This window comes from Rhineura floridana, chromosome 14 (assembly GCF_030035675.1).
Source record: "Rhineura floridana isolate rRhiFlo1 chromosome 14, rRhiFlo1.hap2, whole genome shotgun sequence".
In the NCBI taxonomy this organism is placed as follows: domain Eukaryota; kingdom Metazoa; phylum Chordata; class Lepidosauria; order Squamata; family Rhineuridae; genus Rhineura; species Rhineura floridana.
In genome coordinates, this window is record NC_084493.1 from 11,882,912 (window position 1) to 11,903,006 (window position 20,095).

The 20,095-nt window shown below is 41.6% G+C and overlaps 1 protein-coding gene across 2 annotated transcripts in view; it reads right to left on the minus strand.

Moving 5' to 3' along the window:
• Window positions 1-864: 864 nt before the first annotated feature.
• Window positions 865-20,095, minus strand: part of SHC4 (SHC adaptor protein 4) — a 61,877-nt gene continuing 42,646 nt past the window's right edge. For both annotated transcript variants that reach the window (XM_061595009.1, XM_061595010.1), the window contains 9 exons: window positions 18,168-18,287; window positions 16,608-16,661; window positions 15,932-15,983; window positions 13,026-13,152; window positions 11,797-11,971; window positions 10,344-10,404; window positions 6,753-6,914; window positions 4,888-5,141; window positions 865-3,367 (listed from right to left, as the gene is read on the minus strand). In XM_061595009.1, the coding sequence (XP_061450993.1) occupies window positions 3,218-3,367; window positions 4,888-5,141; window positions 6,753-6,914; window positions 10,344-10,404; window positions 11,797-11,971; window positions 13,026-13,152; window positions 15,932-15,983; window positions 16,608-16,661; window positions 18,168-18,287 (1,155 nt within the window). In that variant the 3' untranslated portion in view covers window positions 865-3,217. The remainder of the gene's footprint in view (window positions 3,368-4,887; window positions 5,142-6,752; window positions 6,915-10,343; window positions 10,405-11,796; window positions 11,972-13,025; window positions 13,153-15,931; window positions 15,984-16,607; window positions 16,662-18,167; window positions 18,288-20,095) is intronic.

Sequence of the window (20,095 nt, forward strand, 5' to 3'; positions counted from 1 at the left end):
ATGATGATACCCTCCCCCAGTGAGCAGTTGTGCCACCGCATTGTGCACCAGCTGCAGCTTCCAGACCAACCTCAAGGGTAGCCCCACATAGAGTGCATAACAGTAATCCTGCTTGGAGGTTACCAGTGCATGGGCGACAGTGGTCAGGCTATCCCAGTCCAGAAACAATTGCATCTGTCTTATCAGCCGAAGTTGGTAAAAGACACTCCTAGCCACTGAGGTCACCTGGGCCTCTAGCAACAAAGATGGATCCAGGAGCATTCCCGGACTACAAACCTGCTCTTTAGGAGGGAGTATGACCCCATCCAAAGCAGGCAATTGACCAATTATTCCGAACTCAGTAACCACCAACCCACAGTTCCTCTGTTTTGCTAGGATTCGGACTCAGTTTATTGGCCACTGGAAATCATCTGCCCCTCCAGCTTCTGTGAGTTCACCAAACATTGACTACACACATTAAAACATTTCTTCATATCCATGAGGGCTAGAAACTTTTTTTTAAAGACATCTGACATTCTCAAGATTATCACTCTTGTCATTCAACCACTGGTCCTGTAAGTCCATTGTCATTCATTTCTAGAGCTCATTCATACCACAACCCTGTCATCCCAATCATAATCCATTATTCCCACTTTCATTCCACTTTACACCTTGAATCTCACTGTTGTTTTATTGAAAGCTCCCTCCATTAACCCAGAGCCATACCACATCCCTCTAGAAATTAGTCTACATCACCTGACTATTACAAGACTAGTCACCAACAAGCTGTCTCAAGCTGCAAGACTTTTGCCAAGCTGATGACCTCAGCATTTCCCAATGTGACAAACACGGTGTTGAAAAAGAACAGAAACCAAACATGTAAAATATATTTGCACAGACAAAATTTATTTTTAAATGTCATTATTTTAAAAGCTAGCCTCATTCCTTATCTACGATTTTCATATATCCAGTGTAGGGAATCCAAGGAGAGAATCACAGTCTATCGCTCTGCCAACTTGTTCAGCTCTAGGAAATGTGATTTTGATGGCATTGTGCTAATATATAAAAAAGAACATACCCTGAGAAAACTCTCCCTTCCATGTGCAGTGCGGTCTTACATATGTGTACTTGGAAACAAGTTCCAGTGACCAGGCTCATAATGATCAACTCCTGGCTTAATAAACTAGCATATTTATTATTTATTCATTTATTATTTGATTTAGATCCCGCTCTTCCTCCCAGCAGGAGCCCAGGGCAGTGTATAAATGAACTTCATGCACCTGCATGCAGTTGCTTGCAGGAGCAAAGGGTGCACAAAACTCATGGATAGGGGTGGTGGAGAAATTTGATTCTGTTCACATTTTAATGAGAAACAACCTAATTTGCACATATAGAACCAATACATGAACTGAAACACAGCTATCCTTCAAAACTCACTCTTCTCAGAATTTTGCAATACAGTTCTCCAACCAAACAATATGTTCACAAATGTATTATAGTAGAGCAAATGTTAATAAAAGCACATACATGAAAATAACATACACAAATGCATTATATTAGGAAAAGTGTTTGCAAAAATGTGTATATTATTAAGAACTGCTTTCAAAAATACTTAGAATTTCACACTAAAATGCTGACAAATTTTCATATTTTTTTTAAAAAATCGCAAATGGTTGCAGAAATGTGAAAAACTGAATTTAAGACTGGAAAAAGGAAAAACAACTGAGTAGATCTCGTCCATCCCTACTCATGCATATTGTGGCACATCAAGTCAGGATTTGATCGTCTGAAGTGTGCCCATCAAGTACTCTTACTTCCTAGAGTAAGTGTACTGAAGAGTACAGTCTTTTTTTCAAAACTCCAAACAGATAAAGCACAGAATTGCTCCAGGATTCATTAATTTATAGAATATTTAAGATTGATAATAGGTACAGGGACAATGCAGCATGAATATTTTCTTAACTTTTTAGGAACAAAAGAAATCAAATAGAGCTGAAAAAGGGGAGGAGAGAAGTATACAACATGCAAAGTTTAAAAAGAGAAAATGAAAGTTACTGGTTTAAAGAGTTTTCCCGGCAAATTAATGTATAATTGTTTTCCTTTAGGTTCTCTATATTGTGATTGATGAGAATAATTTAATAAACAAAATGGAATTTAATGTTATTTCTGATGCTTGTTGGCATTATTAGTAAAATCATACAGTATTTGAGACTCTCAAAAATATTACCATCTAAGTAGGCTTACCATCAATTTTATGCTTTTTGCTGACCCAGCTCCTCTTCCTTTAATAGCAGTGTGACATGCAGAAGTTGAGCAAATGAAGGTTTACCTATCACTTTAACATGCCAGTAAAACGAATATGTATCACGTCATCGTGCTGTTAAAGGCATAGGAGGAGGGCTATTTAAGACGTTAGCAGGCCTAAATTTAACTCTTCATCAGCTTCTGTTTCAAACCTATACTTAATTTACATATCTAGATTTAGCAAAAATTGCACAATCATTAAAAAATTAGCAACCTACAGCTAGGCCTGGAAAGAGAGATATTATTTATTACTAATAACAAATGGATCTGATAGATTTCTTGAATATTCCATGGAATACTTTTTAAACTATGGTCTTTCTCTGAAGCATACTTACACTTCTCCAAAATTAATCAAATAGTCAGTTCTGAAGTAGCCGTCAAAGATTAGAATTTTGATATTGAATTTTTTTGTCATTCTATTCTAATTGATCTGGGGGTTCTTTTTCAGCATCATGGCTTTTAGACCTACACAAATTAATCAACTAAATGAGAAAAAAAGTCCAGTATAAAGTATCTTTATTTCCCCATACCTCCTTGATTAAAAGGCACATATTACTAACATTCCAGCAGTTTCTTCAAGTCAGTTTCGCTTTTGCTTGTGAAGGTTTGCTTGTGCTTATATATTTCTTACTGATTCTAAAAAATCTTTAATAAGCGATTCTGGTGCTTGAGATCTCCCCATTCTCTTGCTCTCCAGGATTTCATTTTGCTAAAGTAAAACTGTTCAGATGGCATTGTACAAATGTTAAGTAAATAAACACACTGGCGAGTAGATACCACACACGCAAAACAGAAGTCTTCATTCTGTAACAGCATCTAGAGGCATCCTCTATTCTTTGTAGAGCTGGATTTGTAGGAACCATGTTTCAAAATAGTCACTGGGATTTTTATTAGGGAAAAAGAATTGCCTTGAGGATGATGTAAGCCAACAGAATTATTTGTTATATTGCAGGTGCCCAGTCCCTTTCCTCACAGGCTGCTTCAGATTTAATTCACTTCCAGAAGAGATGATTGGCAACTTATTTTCCATGTGGTAGCGAATAAGATGATCCACACTGTCGAATACGTGATCTTTGGTTCTAACCTAGAAAAGGCAGCAAAAAAATTAAATGTCAACATTTGTTTGCAGTTATAAATTGACCTTTGTGTGCCAATAAATGGCTCTATACCTTAACCCACTATTTTGTATCTGTCTTCGTGCCTTCCTAGACACAGGTTTTTCTTCCTCTGTTAAGATATTTGAAGTCAAGGTCATGATGGCTATAAGCATCATCCAAGTAGCGGCTGGTGGGGCTGGGTGGAGTGGCTTCCCAGCGCAGAGGTCGCTGCTGGTAACTGAGAGGAGCAGGGGAAAAGCAGTGGGGAGCACAGTGCAGTGCAGCCACCGCAATGGAGCCAATGTGATGGCCCTGCCACTGCTCCTGCACCACACCAACCTCCCTGCCACCTCTACCTCCCCCACAGTTACTAGTAGCAACCTCTGCATTGGGAAGCCAGGTGAGCACCATTCCCCTACCCTGTTCCATCCTATTGCCTACTTCTGCTATATCTTGGCTAGGGATGCTGAAAAATTTCAAAATAACAATGTGGGTGTGAGCTCTGCAGCTGTTCACTTGTTGGCCAATCCAGCGAGCCAGCTGCTTTCCATGTAAGTGCTAGCAATCTTTTACAATAATGGTTTTTTTAAAAAGATGAACTTCATGACACTGTTTTCGAACCCAGCACATATTTAACAATGATTTCTTATACTAACATTACTCTGTTGTCATTGTTTTGGAGTTATGCTGACGATTGAGGTGATGATGGTAGCCATTAATACTCACTGTTACATTTCTTATCCTCTATAGCAGCCTTTCCCAACCAGTGTGCCTCCAGATGTTGTTGGACTACAACTCCCATCTTCCTGACCATTGGCAATGCTGGCTGAGGCTGATGGGAGTTGTGGTCCAACAACATCTGGAGGCACACTGGTTGGGAAAGGCTGCTGTATAGGGTGGTGTGTAAAGCTACCACCCTATGCAGAATTAGGCACACCCATGTGCCTAGGCCCAGCGAAGTCTGCATAAGATTGGCCTACCTAAGGAAAGCCTTGACTCTAGCCAATTGATTCCTCTGGCAGCACAGAAATAATAAACTTTGAAAATCCATAGCATATAAATGTTGAAAGGAGGTAAATTGACCGATCCAGATATTAGCAGCCCTGCTATACCCCCGATACCCCAGGCTATGGTCTGAAGGCACATAAGGCCAGCTCCCTGCTGAAGCTAAGTAGGGTCAGGTCTGGTCAGTGCCTGGATGGGAGACGGCCTGGGAACCATATATATGTAAGCTGCCTTGGGTTTCATGAAAAGAAAGTCGGGGTATAAATGTAATAAATAAATAATAAATAAATTGAATATATCTCAACCCAGATTTATGGCAGCAATGGTTAATTTCAAAAAGAATGGCTGCTGTGGCTCAGGCCTGCTTGGAAGCCATATCTACTGGCCAAGAAGTCTTTCCTTGAAGCTCTTAACATGCAGGCGTTGGATGTAGAAAGTGGCATTTTGAACCTGGCAGGGGTTCTGTTGTTATTACTGCATCCATATCCTTAAATGTTCCTACCTTGCCTTCAGGATCCACCAGTAGCAAATGTTTTGCCTGTCCTCCTTGCAGCCCACTCAAAACATACTGGCCAGGTGACGTTGCACTTTCGCGCACCAAAAAATCCCCATCATTCACTAAAAGGCAATCTGCTGCTTTCCTTGTTAACTTTCCGTGGTAGCATTCTTCATTCCACAACTGTTGCTTTATGCCTGCAATGCTTCCAAGACTAGCTATATTGCTAGGAAGATTCTGCTCAATATTTTCTAACAATTCTGAAATTAAAAGAAAGAAAATGTGCATTACACAAGGCCCTGCTGGTGCTGCTGGCATACAATAATCCACCAATAATCTAAATCAGGAGTGAACTGACTTCAGTTTTGCTTGGTTTTTTTGGACAAGGATTCCCATCATTCAGTGATGTCTTTCAAATTTACAAAAGCATATTTAAGACCCTTTAGCTGTTAAGACATAATTAATCTGTGTGAAATGTTCCCAAGCATGTATGCACTCCTGTTTTAAAAAATGTGCATTGCTGCATCAAACCAAGATACATCTAGTTCAGCCAGCATACTTTGTAAGAATGCCATCAATCAGCAGGTGACAGAGCTCCACCAGAAGTTCACCAGTGACCCTCAGCCTACCTTCTCCTGCCCATTTCTGCTGTAATTCCCATTGTCAGTCACCAAATGAAAAAGACAAGTTTTCTTATTGTATGTGTGTTATGTGCCTTCAAGTCATACGCCTCTTCCCTTCTAAATCCAGCTTGGACATCTGGCATTTCTAGCTCCATATATGGTAAGATCCAAGCTGGATTCAGAAAGGTAAGAGGCACCAGAGATCATATCGCAAACATGCATTGGATAATGGAACGGACCAAGGAATTTCAGAAGGAAATCACCCTGTGCTTTATAGATTAAAGCAAAGCCTTTGATTGTGTAGATCATGAAAAACTATGGAATGCTTTAAAAGAAATGAGGGTGCCACCGCATCTGATTGTCCTGATGCGCAACCTATACTCTGCACAAGAGGCTACTGTAAGGACAGAATATGGAAAAACCAAGTGGTTCCCAATCAGATAGGGTGTGAGACAGGGGTGTATTTTATCACCCTATTTGTTTAATCTCTATACGCAAAACATATCATACAGAAAGCAGGATTGGACCAAGATGAAGGGGGCTGAGATAATGGACAGTTGTTGCCAGACAAAAGAGACAATACTTGACTAGTATGATGCAGTGGTTAGTATGTTTGACTAAGACCTGGCAGTCCAGGGCCTACACACCCACTCAACCATGAAGCTCACTTGGTGTCCTTGGGCCTAACCTACTCAGCCTAACCTACCTCACAGGCTTATTGTGAGGATAAAATGAGGAAGGGAAGAACCATGTACTGTATGCTACCTTGATCTCCTTGGAGGAAAGGTGAATTATACATGCACTAAATAGTCAGACATGGTATAAGACAGCTTCCTAAGTGTATGTTTGGGTGGGCAGAAATCAGAGGAGCAGGGACGTTGTAAGATTCTCCTCACCACCTGGCAGGATAGTCATTTTAATGATTGATTTGTATTGATTTTAAGTGTTTTTATTTCACTGTATGCCACGCTGATGTTTTGAGAGAGGGTGGTCTATGAATACTTTTATAAATAAATAAAGGGGGGGGAGGCACCAGCTTACAAAGTGGGCACATGTACACCATGCTGAGCAATCATTTGGCTAATGGCCATCTGTTTCCACCCACAATTTTCATTACTTCTAAATTTGGCATTGCTCATCTTGAGTCTCACATCAAGAACAGATGCTTAGCACCATTACAAAAAACCGCAAAGAAATTCATATTTCTTTTAAAGCCCCAATGAACGTATTGCAGGAATGTGAACATACTTGAATGATGAACTGGGCTGCCACAGCTTCTGGTAGTACAGGATGTAGTCTGTAAATTTTGAGTATTGATGTATCGAGGGTCATCAAAAAGATCCAATTTGCTTGCATTTTTCAGCAAGGCAGCATCTTTCTTTGCTCCCTGCACTTGTTCACTGCAGTTATCTGCAGTTAATTGCAATAGAAAGAGACTTACTTCATTTTTACAAGAAACATTACAGTGAAATGTAAAACACTTGAGACTTTTCAGATATATCCTACCAAGACAAGAAAATGTACTGTTATCAAATAATTTCAGCACTTAAGAAAAACCCAATTTCTATCATGCCAGGTTATCCTACATAAACACCAATATAAAACCATGATAATATGACCTGATTTCTACCACTATAATCCCATCAGCTCACAACCAAAGTAGGGAAGAGAATATATAATGTCCCAGGCTCAGTCCCCGGTATCTTCATCTTGACGTTCCAGTAGAACTCTCTAGGCGGCTCATGGAGCAAGATCAAATGTTCCATATACGTTACAAAATTAAAAGTCCATAAAGCCAGCACAACTCATACATGGCTTCTCCCAAAGAATCCTGGGAACTGTAGTTTACCTCTCACAGAGCTACCATTCCCAGCACCCTTAACAAACCGTAGGTCTCAGGTTTCTTTGGAGGAAGCCACATGCTCTAAAAGTGTGTTAAATGTGGATTTAAATGTATGGTGTGAATGTGAGGAAGGAACATAATGCCTTACATGCAAAGCCAGGTACAAAAAAAAGTCCAATACTTTTCTAGAGAAAAGGAGCTTCTGGAGGGGAATATAGAGAGGAGAGCATGAATGGAGAAAGTCAAGTGTTAGGAATCTTTCCCCCATCTCTGCCCCAAATCTCTCTCTCTTGTCTAGAAAAAAACAGCTGGACTTTTGTTACCTGAATTTGTGTGAAATGTCTGTGTTAGGGCTTTCATGTCATAAGGATCTCAGATAACAGGGAAAGAATGGTGTCTGGCTGACAGCCACTGGCAGGTACCAAACAGGGCCAGCATCATATGTCGACATCATTGGGCATCTGCTGAGGCCTGCTCTCCTACAGTGGGCCCACTACTAATTTCTGGTCCTGTTGTTCCTTTTCCTTGCTGCTACTGCTTGTTCACCTGCTATCTCTAAGCATGCAAGAGTGAGGAGGTGGAGCAGCATTAGCTGCTCGCCTTGCACTTTCCCTCTGGGTGACTGTGCAGATTGGGCCTAGACAGAGAATGCAAGTGAATAGGCAGGGGTGACAGTGGTAAAGAGGAATTGGGTCCATTCAGAGATGAGGGCCCACTAAGGGCATCTTGCTGAAGGTTCCCCAAAACCTGGAAACAAGACTGTACTTCAAAAAAAAAAAACTCTTTTCTAAAATATCAGAATTTCCTTTAAAATATTGATTTTAATATATATATATATAGCATGGGAAAACAACACCTGCAACTGTAAAAACAGTGGCTAGTAGACAGGGCCGGCGCCAGACATGCCTGGGCCCTTGGCGCTGTAGCCCAACCCCTCCATACAAGCGGTGCGGGGCAATAAACCCACCTGCATGTCCCACCTACCCTTATCCTCCCTGTAAATGGCATGCATGCTGTGCTTGCTTGCCTGCCATCAACTGAGATGGCGGCAGGTGCATCAGCCCCTTAGGGAAGCCTCCACCACCATCTTGGTTGATGGCAGGCATGCATGCTGCATTCACAGGGATGAAAAGGGTAGATGGGGCGTGTGTGTGTGAGTGCTTACTGAAGCCTGCACTGACTGTAGGGGGGGGGCTGGCAGCTCCCTCTCCGTGATCTGTGGCAGGGTCAGGAGCTGACACTCCTGCAATCACAGAATGGGAACACTACCCTCTCCTGGCGCTGGCCCTGCTAGTAGAAAAAGAACAAACTGAAATCGATAACATCTTATTAGGTCGACAAAATGCTTTCACACTAGCACCGGCCAAGAGATCCCATATTTATTTATTTATATCCTTCCTCCCGGCAGGAGCCCCCGGCGGCATGTACACAGCCTGACAAATGGTGACCATGAAGAAAAGCACTCCAGGACACTTTTTAAACAAAGGGCTAATTCATATGTTACCTTCTTGATGGGCAATGTGAAATCAAGCCCTCTTCTGCCTGTACCTGCCTCGGTTTTCTGTCTTCCTCTACTCAGTGGCTAATGCAGGGAGACATAGCTAGGGTGCCCTCCTTTCTCCCTTTGTCTTCCTTGGTGATCCAATAAGGATATGAGTCACCAGTACCCCTCATTTACTCACCCTAGATGGAAGGCTAACGCTTTATTGCTGGAAGTACTCTGTTGTCCAGGCAATGTTTCTCTCTGGCTGATCCTAATAAGAGGAAGTGAGCAGCAGCAGCAACTTAGTACTAGACATGATGTGGAGAAAGTAGTCAGTATTTCAGCTCTTTCTGCCTGTATTGGATTACCAGTAGGGATGTAAGGAGCTGGCGATTTCTGTCCTGCCCTGTGTTTGTCACAATCAGCCCTGTTTCCATTCTGCTGCAGTCCAGCTTCTGCTAAAATCTACATTATTTGTCTCGCTATCCACTGTGGCTGAAACTAATTACATAATTAATTTCAATTATTTTTGTAACCTTTGCAGGCTAAAAAACCAACAATATCAAATGCTGCTCGTTTTCACTTGCATGATTCCCATTCTTGACCTCCTACAGACCTGTGAAGTACAGCAATTTCTGCTCCCATTTCTGTCTCCAGGCAAAGGGGAAAGGAGAGGCAGAGGCAGGTTTGATTGTAGGCAAAATGGGGCTTGATTCTACCTGTTCCATTCCTTCATGAAGAGGGTAACATGCTAATTAGGGACTCATCTACACGGTGGTTTAGTGTGTGTTTGGTGCTACTCACATCCCCTTTTAATTTGCATGGTTCACATGATGTTACTGGCAAACAGAAGCTATCACGCAGTTTCCCCCCTGTAAATTCATACTAACCCAGTCCTCTGATAATACGAAAAGGGAAGGAAAAACTATCTTCACTCCGTATCTCTAGTGCTTGCAGATGCTTTGCTCCAATGCTTTTAAGTGGGTGTGTCAATTGTTCCCCTCTCTATGCCCACTCCCCCCTCATCCCTTTGTTCATTTCATTTCCTGTGGGCTGACAAACAACTTCCGGCTGCTCTCCCCCATTCTGCAAGCCTTTTCTATGTCCCTGCAAATGGTGCCTTATTTTTCTTTTCCCCCTAACTTGTGCGCAAAAGCATAACACTGCTCAAACAAAGATTTGTATTTGAACTGTATCATACCAGTGAAAATACAAATAATTGCACTTCAGGGTTGTTTTTTCAAATGAAACTTACTGGTAGAACAAACTGAGCATGCTAGGTTGTCAGGTAACCAGAGGAAGTGGAAATGTTAAATTAGAGGGTGAGGTCGTTAGGAAACTGCGTGATTGATCCTTCCTCTCAGTGTGAATAGAAAACAGTGTTTGCAGCTGGCATTGAGCTCTTACTGTGGACAGTGCAAATAAAAAAGGGAGGTAAAAACAGTGTCTTTAATACAAAGTAATGCTCCCATGCGGATAAGCCCTCAGTCTTAGGAATACACAGGTTACTTACCTACTGCCTCGGATTCCTCTGGGCAATTTTCATAAATATTCATGGATTTGAGGCTCCCAGTCTGAAAGAAGCAGAAACTAATCACAAAGGGTGTTAATTGCTATTAGTCTCCAGACAGATCAAATCTCACAATGCTCATTTGGATCAAAACAACTGGGCCCTCAAATCATTCATTTATTTATTTATTTCCCGCCCTTCCTCCCAGTAGGAGCCCAACCATCTGGATTAAATAGATTTGCCAAACAACTTACAAATCACCTATCCTTGGAGCTGGGCTTATGGCAAAAGTAGGAAAATGTTCAGAAAAGGGCAACCAATATGATCAAGGAGTCAGTGCAACTCCCCTATGAGGCATGGTTACAACATCTGAGGCTTTTTAGTTCAGAAAAAAGGGGAGAAGACATTATACTAGATATATAAAGTTTTGCATGGTGTGGAGACAGTGGGTAGACCTCTCATAATGCTATAATCTTGGTCATTCAAAGATAGTGACTGTTAGAAGATTGAAGAAAGACAAAAGAAACTACTTCTTCAAACAGTGCATAGTTGATTTCTGGGTTTATTTATTTATTTATTATACTTGTATAATGCCCCACAGCCAAAGCTCTCTGTGCGGTTTACAGTAACTAAAAACAAATACAATTTAAAATACATCTTTTAAAAAAACAATTTAAAACACAATTTAAAAATTTAAAACAATATAAAACACATGCTAAAATGCCTGGGAGAAGAGGAAAGTCTTGACCTGGCGCCGAAAAGATAACAGTGTTGGTGCCAGGCGCACCTCGTTTTGGGTTGACCAAGCAAGTCTGATCAAAAGATAAATGTCAAGAATATGACATTTTTATCTTTGCTGGCTCACTCTAGCAGGTCTCTTTGTTGCTGTTCTCTTGGGAGACTCTAGCCCAGCCTTCCCCAACATGGTGTCCTCCAGATGACTTGGACTACAACTCCTGTCATCCGTGTCCATTGGCCATGCTAGCTGGGGCTCATGGGAGTTGTAGTCCAAAACACCTGGAGGACACCAAGTCGAGGAAGGTTGGTCTGGCCTCTTTCTTCAGAGCTTCTAGCTTTCCTGCTTCCTGCCTCTTGCTCTTTTCCCTTGCCTAGCCCTTATTCTGATAATATTTCCAAGAAGAAGTACCCAACTCCTGCATTTCTCCATCTCTAGCCTCAAACAGCCTTGCAAGTCCCATCTCTGCCCAAGTTCCATACTTGAGCAATGCCTCACAACCTGCCTGTCTGCTCAGTCCAAACTTCCCCAATGTGATACTTTCCAGATGTTCTGAACTACAACTACCACCAGCCCCCGTCAGCATGCCAATGCCAGGGATTGTGGGGGCTGTTGGCCAAACAGACTTGGGGAAATCTATTTCTAAAGAGTTATCCCTTCTAATATAGATGAGATTCGGTGCAAGGTTCTAATATAGACATCAATAAGAAACACACTTACCGGACTGTATTGCTGTTCATAGTGCACTGGACAGTTTGTTCTTTGTTCTGTGGGCACCTTCAATCTGGCATCTAATAGTCCACCTGTAGGAGGTTCTTTCCCTGGGATTTCATTATAGTATTCATGATCCTTATCCTGAATATTCCATGTAGATTCACTAAGATTAACCACTTCTCTGTACAAAATTAACCAACATTATGAAATGCACATCTTTCATATTTGTCTCCTGAAAGTACACTTGTTTCAAACTACATTAAATCAAATCTGCCAGTCAGTGTATTGGCATTGTATTATATATACGCCACTCTTCTGCTCATGGAACCCTCAGAATGGCTTCACAACATAAACAAATACAAACAAGATAAATACATACAAAACAAAGCAATTAAATTAAACATTAAAAGCCTGCCAAAAAGTAAACATGTTTAACTGAAGACAAATATAATTCATAGAAAGAACCTGATGGATCTCTGTGGGAAAGTTATTCCAGACCTCCGACACCATCACCAAAAAGACCCTTATGCTCACCGCGTACTCAGTTGTCTGAGATTATGTTATAGATGATGGGGTTCCCCAGACTGATCTTAAAGCCCAGGCAAAATGGGAATTTTAAAATGAGAACGTAGCTCTTTAAAGTGGGCCTTTTCTGTAGTAGTGCTCCTGTTTTGGAATACCCTCCTGAATGAAGTAAAACTGGTGCTGATATTGTATTCTTCAGACAATGTATTGTCAATGTGGGGAACTTCAGGCCTGGGGGCCAAATGTAGCCATCCAGCAATCTCCATCTGACTCTCTGAACTCCACCCAGATGACACACCCTTTTTCCAGGCCACACCCCTCTCTGGGTCTGTTTTTCACTCTGTGTTTTTGCTTAGCTGGAACATGGCCATAGCTCAGCGGAAGAGCATCTGCTTTGCATGCAGAAGGTCCCTGGTTCAATCCCCAGCATCTCCAGGTAGGGATGGGAGAGAACCCCCTGTCTAAAATCCTAGAGAGCCACTAGTAAGTGTAGGCAATACTGGGCTAGATGGACCAATGTTCTGACTTGGTATAAGTTAGCTTCCTATGTTTCCATGAGGTCCTCAACCTTGACATACAGCTGTCTTTGTGAATGGGAAGATATGGGACGGTGATGGAGATGAAGAGGAAGACATTGAATTCATTTTGAAATCAGCTTGCAAACAGCAGGAAAGCAATATATTAACAGTATTTCCAAACACCATGCTGACCTTTCATTGGAAGCAATCAAAGCAGAAGGATTCTTCAAGTATTGTTTGAAACGGAGTTCAAAAGCTTGCCCTATGGTATTTATGACTTCCTGGGCTACTCTGCTGGGACATTCCAATATGTGGCAGGCTAAACGGGGGAGACAAATGAACTGATGTCATCTATTAGAAGGCTTCATCATCTGATAACCGAGTGTGCTATCTATGCATGTACAAGTGCCACTGAAGTGATGGTTAGAACAGTTTCCAGGGTAATACAGCAACACAGGAATCATATATAACAGGGGTTTTCAAACTTTCAAGCTGAAAGGGCTAAAACTAACTGAGGCCCTCCAGTCACAAAATGATGGTGCAGGGGTGGAGCCACTAACAAAATGGTGGCAGATGGAAGTGGGAGTTTGGCATAATCAGCTGGCAATTATGGACATCATTTTCTACTGATATCTAATCCCTCTTTGAAAATTGCTAAATTATTTGCCACAGTGATTTCCTTGCAGCATGAAGTCCCATAATTCATCTTTCCTCAATGTACAGAAATTAGCTCTGGAGGTACTGTCACTCAGAGAAGGCTTTAATCATTACTTCAAATGCTGACTTCGAAGCAAGTCCTATGGATTTACTTCTTTGTAAAGATACATGCAACACAATCTTATGCATTTTTGAGAACCAAGTTCCAATAGGTTCAAGCTTAAGCTGCAATGCTTACGCATATTGCTCATCTGGACATTAGCTCCACTGAGCACTCTGAGACTTACTTCTGAGTAAACTTGCACAGGATTGCACTATTAGGATCACAGAGAACAAGTCTTAAATCTTTCAGCTTTTCTTCACAACAGGAGGTATTTTGCACACACGTGACTGTTTTGGCTGTTTTCCAGCTCTGATGTTTTTGGAATCTCTGGAGTCATATATAGAATTCTCCAGATGCAAATACAAATTGATTTGTAGATTCACATTATTTTCTTTTGTTTTACTAATGAGACTCTTAGCTGAACCTTTACAGGCATCGCTCAATTGCTAGCCACACTTCTCCAGCTTAGCCATCAGATGGCACTTTGATACCACTCTGCTAAGCAAGCTGTCCACTAACAGACCCAAGAGTTGCTTATGCAGGTGTACATAGGTCAGGAGGGAAAGCATGCACAAGCAATGTACACTGTTATATGAGAAAACCTCACACATCTTTTTCCCCACAGATGTTCACATATTTGGAAGTCATTGCCTGTGGTAGAATAAACACCTTGACTTAATCAAACTTAGATGATATGGAAATGCCATCATGCACTTCACTTAAAAAGAAAAAAAATAGCTACTCGGGTCGGTGGGGGGGACTGAGTCAGACTGGAACTGCAGTGTGGGGAGAGGAGGTTTAACTCTCTCTTCCCCATCCTTCCCCCTGTTTTCCTATCCTGGAACTAATGAAAATTCCCCAACTGCTATTTGCCCCAGGATGGATAGCAACTTACCGGGGTGGGGGGGATAGAACCTAGTGGGGCGGGGGAGGCAATTTTTATTATGAATTAAGTGCCATATACAAAATATAATTAAAACAATGTAAAAACAGTTAAAAACAGCAGAATGTGATTTTTAAAAAATGGATACTCATGGGCATGGCAGAGACCTATTCATCTAGCTGGGAAGGCTTTTGGAACAAAAATGTCTTAAATTGTTTCTGGACAGTGCAGATAGTGTGCATCTCTCATATCTGAAGGGAAATGGGACAGTGGGGAAGGATTAAACACCTCTTCTGCTGTGACACAGTCCTGATCCAGATTTGAGGTCGGAGGAAGCACAGCTGCCGCCGCTGTTGTTGTTGCAGTTAAAGATATAAAAAACTAAAATAAACTATGTTAGAGAATGCACTTTTTTGACTGAAATGGGGAAGCCCATATCAATTCTGCATGCTCCAGAAGAATAGCACCAACTCAAAATGTGCAGGGCATGTAATTTTTGGATAAATCATTCATGTTACATGCCGCATTTTCTCCCCTGAAAATAAACACTTGGAACAATTTTCTCATAACTCATTGATAGAGTATCTGCTTTGCATGCATCCAAGATTTAATCCCTGGCATCTCCAGGTAGGGCTGAGAGCAACTCCTCTCTGAAATCCTGGAGAGCTGCTGTCAGTCAGTGTAGACAACACTGAGCTGGATGTACCAATGGTCTGAGTTGGTATAAGGCAGCCTCCTTTGTTCCTGTTCTAGTATATACAAGACAATATGCTGAGACTGGCCACAGACTGCGCTTCCTCCTCCCCAGTTGCCTCTCTGTTGCACCTACTTACTCCTGACAAAGCAGCAACATGGGCACTCCCTATCTGATTCTGAGGAAGGGGTCCTTCCTTGCTAGGTATTGTGGGTGAGGCTGCCAAGAGAGTGCCTCTGCTGCCGCCACCTGCCACAACAATGTTAAATTACTGTTTATAATTAGAGGTTCCCAAAATCAGCATGTGTTTATTACATATTTTAATTGTTGCATTTGTACCTGTTCTTCATCCAAGAGGGGGTGGTCTCACGACAACATTTCAGGGTATTTATTTATAAAAGTATTTCTGTGCTACCATATCATAAAATATCAGGTTGGTGTACAAACTTGAAACATAAAACACCAAAAATAAAAATACTGATAATCATTAAGGTGCCTGGCGAATCAAAAATAAAAATTAAGCACCTGCAGAGGCCGGTCAGGATAAAAAGGTCTTCAAGAGACGCCTGAAAGTCAGAAGTGAGGATGCCTACCAAATCTTTGCTGGGAAAGAGTTCCACAGCATGGGACCGGCAACACTTCTAGCTGAGACCAGTCAGGCTTCTGTAACACAGGGGACATTGACCGTGAACTGTCCAAGATCTCCCAGTCAGGATAATTTTCTTTATATGTGTAGCATTACCAGAAATGATTGAGCCTACCTCTTTGATTAACAGGATCTTTAGCAACATAGGCAACATAATCTGTTGTATCCTGAAACACACAAAACCAAAAAAGGGGGAAATCTTATTTAATGAGTTAAACCACTACAAAGTGGTCCATCTACTTTACAGCAGATTTTTTTTCCTTTCAAGGAAAGCAGGCAGGGTACTAAGGGTGCTTCCAGACTGTGACTATATTCAGGTAGGGCAAACTCAGGTTGCACAATTCAAGTTGATTAGCAGGCCTTGCACAACAATGCCACTTCCTCAAAGGATGAGTCCTTTTATAATAAAGTGATGGTAAAATGCATGGGAAAGTGTGGGATAATACTCACTTTGAAGCAACATCGTCTAACCTCCCCTCTAACAAATCGCTCATTAAATAGTAAACATAATCTAGTCTCCCTGCAAATAAATCAGGATGAATGCTCAATAAACAGGTTGTCTGGAAGTGCCCTTAAACACAGAGTGACAATAAATCATGATGGTTTTAACAAGGAAGGAAAAGTGAGCCACAAGCTTCTTCGTGTGAAGCAAATTCCTCATCTATCATTTAAAATGAGCTATTCCTCCTACTCAGAAAGACAGGAGAGCCAGAAACATGGATAACAATTTAACTTGGAAATGGGTCACAGGCAACTGGCAGAAGTATTTGTATTTAGACGTCTGTACTTACAGGATCACCTCCAGAGGCAAATGAAATGGACTGCATGTGGTGACTGGCAATAATCTGAAAAATATAACATCATCATTATCTGTTTGTATGACACTTTCCCACAAAATTGTGCCCATAGCGGCTCAAACATCAAATGAACACCAACAGGTATAATTCCTTATGTTTAGGTGCTGCATGTCTAAAAATCACCAGTGAATTACCCTGCAGAATTTATTGCAAGCTGGAACTGAAATATGCATAGTGTATCATAAGATAGTGTATCCATCATGGGTGGCCAACTGTGGCCAGAGCTTGGAAAAGTTACTTTTTAAAAACTACAATTCCCATCAGCCCTAGCCAGCATAGCCACTGGATTGGTCTGATGGGAGTTATAGTTCAAAAAAGTAACTTTTCCAAGCTCTGCCTGTGCCACACAGATGGTGAAATTATGTACCTCACCTGGACAGCTGCATGAAGGCCTGTGGGCCTGGTTATGACAAACTCAGAAGGGCCGTTGCTCAGTGGTAGAGCCTTGCATGCAGAAGGCCTCGGGTTCAATCCCTTGCATCCTCAGTTAGAGCTGGAAACCCTGGAGAGCCACTGCCAGTCAGTGTAGCCTATATTGAGCTAGGTGGACCAAAGGTCTGACTCAGTATAAGGCAGCTTCCTGTGTGCCTGCGCCTGTCATGTACCGTGCTGCTGCCTGATTCCCGGCTTGGTGGTATAACAACAGCAACAACTTCTTAACATTTGTATAGCATTTTCAAATGTTCAAAGTGCTTCAGATGCATTGCCTATTAATAACAACATTTATCAATATAGCACCCTCGGAATGCACAGCATCTTTCAGAGTTTCAGAAGACAAGTCCTTGCCCCACACCCTAACTCCTCCCAATTGTTTTAGCCAAGTCATGTTTCCCAAAATCTCTGAGAAACAGTAGCTAGGGAGAAAACACAAAAAAATTAAGGGTGGTGATGGGCCTTCAATCCTCTCCAGTAAACTGAACTCTGTGCCTTGCTCTGAAGCACGCTTTTTAAAAAATCCACTTAATACTTTGCTAGCATATTCCAAAACCATGCATTTGAAAATGAATATTTAGGCCCTAAATATTAGGGTCAGATTTGTCTGAATATTGGCTTCAAAATTGATAATGCTTGAACAAAACAAAAGTGGTATGGCTGTAAAGCGCAGGCATGGGGACAGTTTTGAGACCAAGGGCTGCAAACCCCTCTAGGCAGACTTCCAGGGACCACATGGAAGTGGTGGGTGGGGCCAGAGGTACAAGCGAGTAGAGCAACATGCAAACTTTTTCTGTTTGCAATAAGCCATTATTTCTATACACACTTACACACTTCTCTTTATCCTCCATACAGACAACCCAGAGGCATTATTACAGTTGAAGGACACATTCCCATCCTGCAAAGACAGTCAAGGAGGGCATGAGGGATGGGTGACGAGAGGTGTGACCTGGGGATAGTCCTGAAAGCCAGACAGTGAAGCCTGGAGGGCCGCATTTGGCCCGCAGGCCTGAGATTGCCCATCTCTGATGTAAAGAACAGGGGGGAAATGCACCAGCCTACCTGCTGAGTCTCAACGTTCAGGAGAGTAAGGCTGGTTGTTGAGATGGTCAGTTTTGTATTCATGCCAGAAAACTGAAGATTCCTTTTACCAAGTACAGGAGATAGAAATTTAGCTGGAGGCTATAAAGACAATAAAATGCCTATTAGTTGGTCTTCATATTTCATTAGAAACAAAGAAGAAATGAAATTAATTAATTATTACAAGGCCATTATTATAACACCTGGACACCTGGGAAGGTTTTGGACATACTAGACATTTTGCTAAAGGAACTATGTGGGTACAGTATTTACAAAGATCCCAACTGGCATGATAGCAACCATTAGGTTTGTAGTAACTATGCTGGTTAAGGTACATCAAAAAGAATACTTTAGATATAATTTTGATGGTGCAAAAATATAATTTTCTATTCTATTTGGGAAGACACAACAGTATGGAAGATATTCTGCTCTGTCGCACCAAACCAAATGTGTTGTGTTGGCATAATCTACTGCAGTAGATGCTATTGAGGCCAGCCCAACACATGAAGGAAAGGTCAAGTCACAGTTGCCTTTCTACATGAATATGAAACATGAGATTCCAACCCTTCCTTTAAAACAGAGATGGGGAACCTGTAGCCCTCTAGATGTTGTTGGACCACAACTCCCATGATTGCTGACCATTGGCCATGCTGGCTGGGGCTGATGGGAACTGGAGTCCAACAACATCTGGAGCACCACAGGTTCTCCATATCTGCTTTAAAAGAAGCTGAGCGACATATACTAATGCGGGGTGTGTGTGATGAAACAAGTGAAGAGTCGGAGTCGGCCCCCACTCTCTGGAACTCCCTCCCATTCGATCTTCGCCATGCCCCTTCCCTGAATATATTCTGCCGGGCATTAAAAACTTGGCTTTTTGGACAGGCCTTCAGGAATTCCGGGGAGGGCTATTTTTTGGGGGGGGGGATATTTTATTATCTATTGATCGCCCTAACTGATTTCATGCTGCTATGTTTAATGATCGTACTGATTTTATTGTATTTTATCTGTATTGTATTGTAATTTACTGAATTTTAGTTTGCACGTCGCCTAGAGTGGCTTCGGCCAGATAGGCGACACAAAAATTAAATTTATTATTATTATTATTATTACCATAGTGTTGGGTGAGAGGGCTAAATATGACTTCTTGTTTCAGCCCAAGCTACCTGGGAAAGTCTGGAGAGGTGATCAGACAAACCTCTTTAATCTGCAGTGAGAGTACATGGGATTGCCAAAGGTGTCCAGTCCCAGTGCAATCTTCACTGTCATTTCTAGTATGACACTGAATTTATTTGCCAATGGCAGTTACACAAGTTTCCACCACACAAATTTAGAGGTAGTGGATGAAGATACCCTTGTTTTTGCCCATAACACATCATGTTCAATGGCAGCTTTCAGTTTAGTACCAGAAACTCAGGCTCTGTATCATAGTACTCTCCAGATGCAGGTGAAATGATATGTCAGCACAGCTAGTGACTGCTTATCAAATTATGGGCACTTTTAAATAAATGCAAACTTTACTTAAAAGTTATTCAAGAAATTTATTTTGTCTTTGTCATGCATGTTCCTTGGTTAACTGCCTCTCTCGTTAGATGCACATATATGATCATATAGTTAAAGCCATTCTGTTTAGTTATGGAAAATGACCCTCTCTTTCTAGGTTTGTGTGTGGCACTAGCATGGCATGTAAACCAATGCATCTTTCATTGATAGCAGCTATTCCCAGTTCTTGGAATGTACACATCCACTTGCCTGAGAGGGAGCTGGATTGGCTAGGAAAAGAAAATGTCACTCTTAGTTTTTGAAAGTAGCTGGCAGAAGCAGTCTTATGGCTTTGGACATGTTGCTGTTGCTTTAGAAATGCTGCTACAGTGAGATTAGCCATTCCTGATTGCTCAATCCCGGTTCAATTT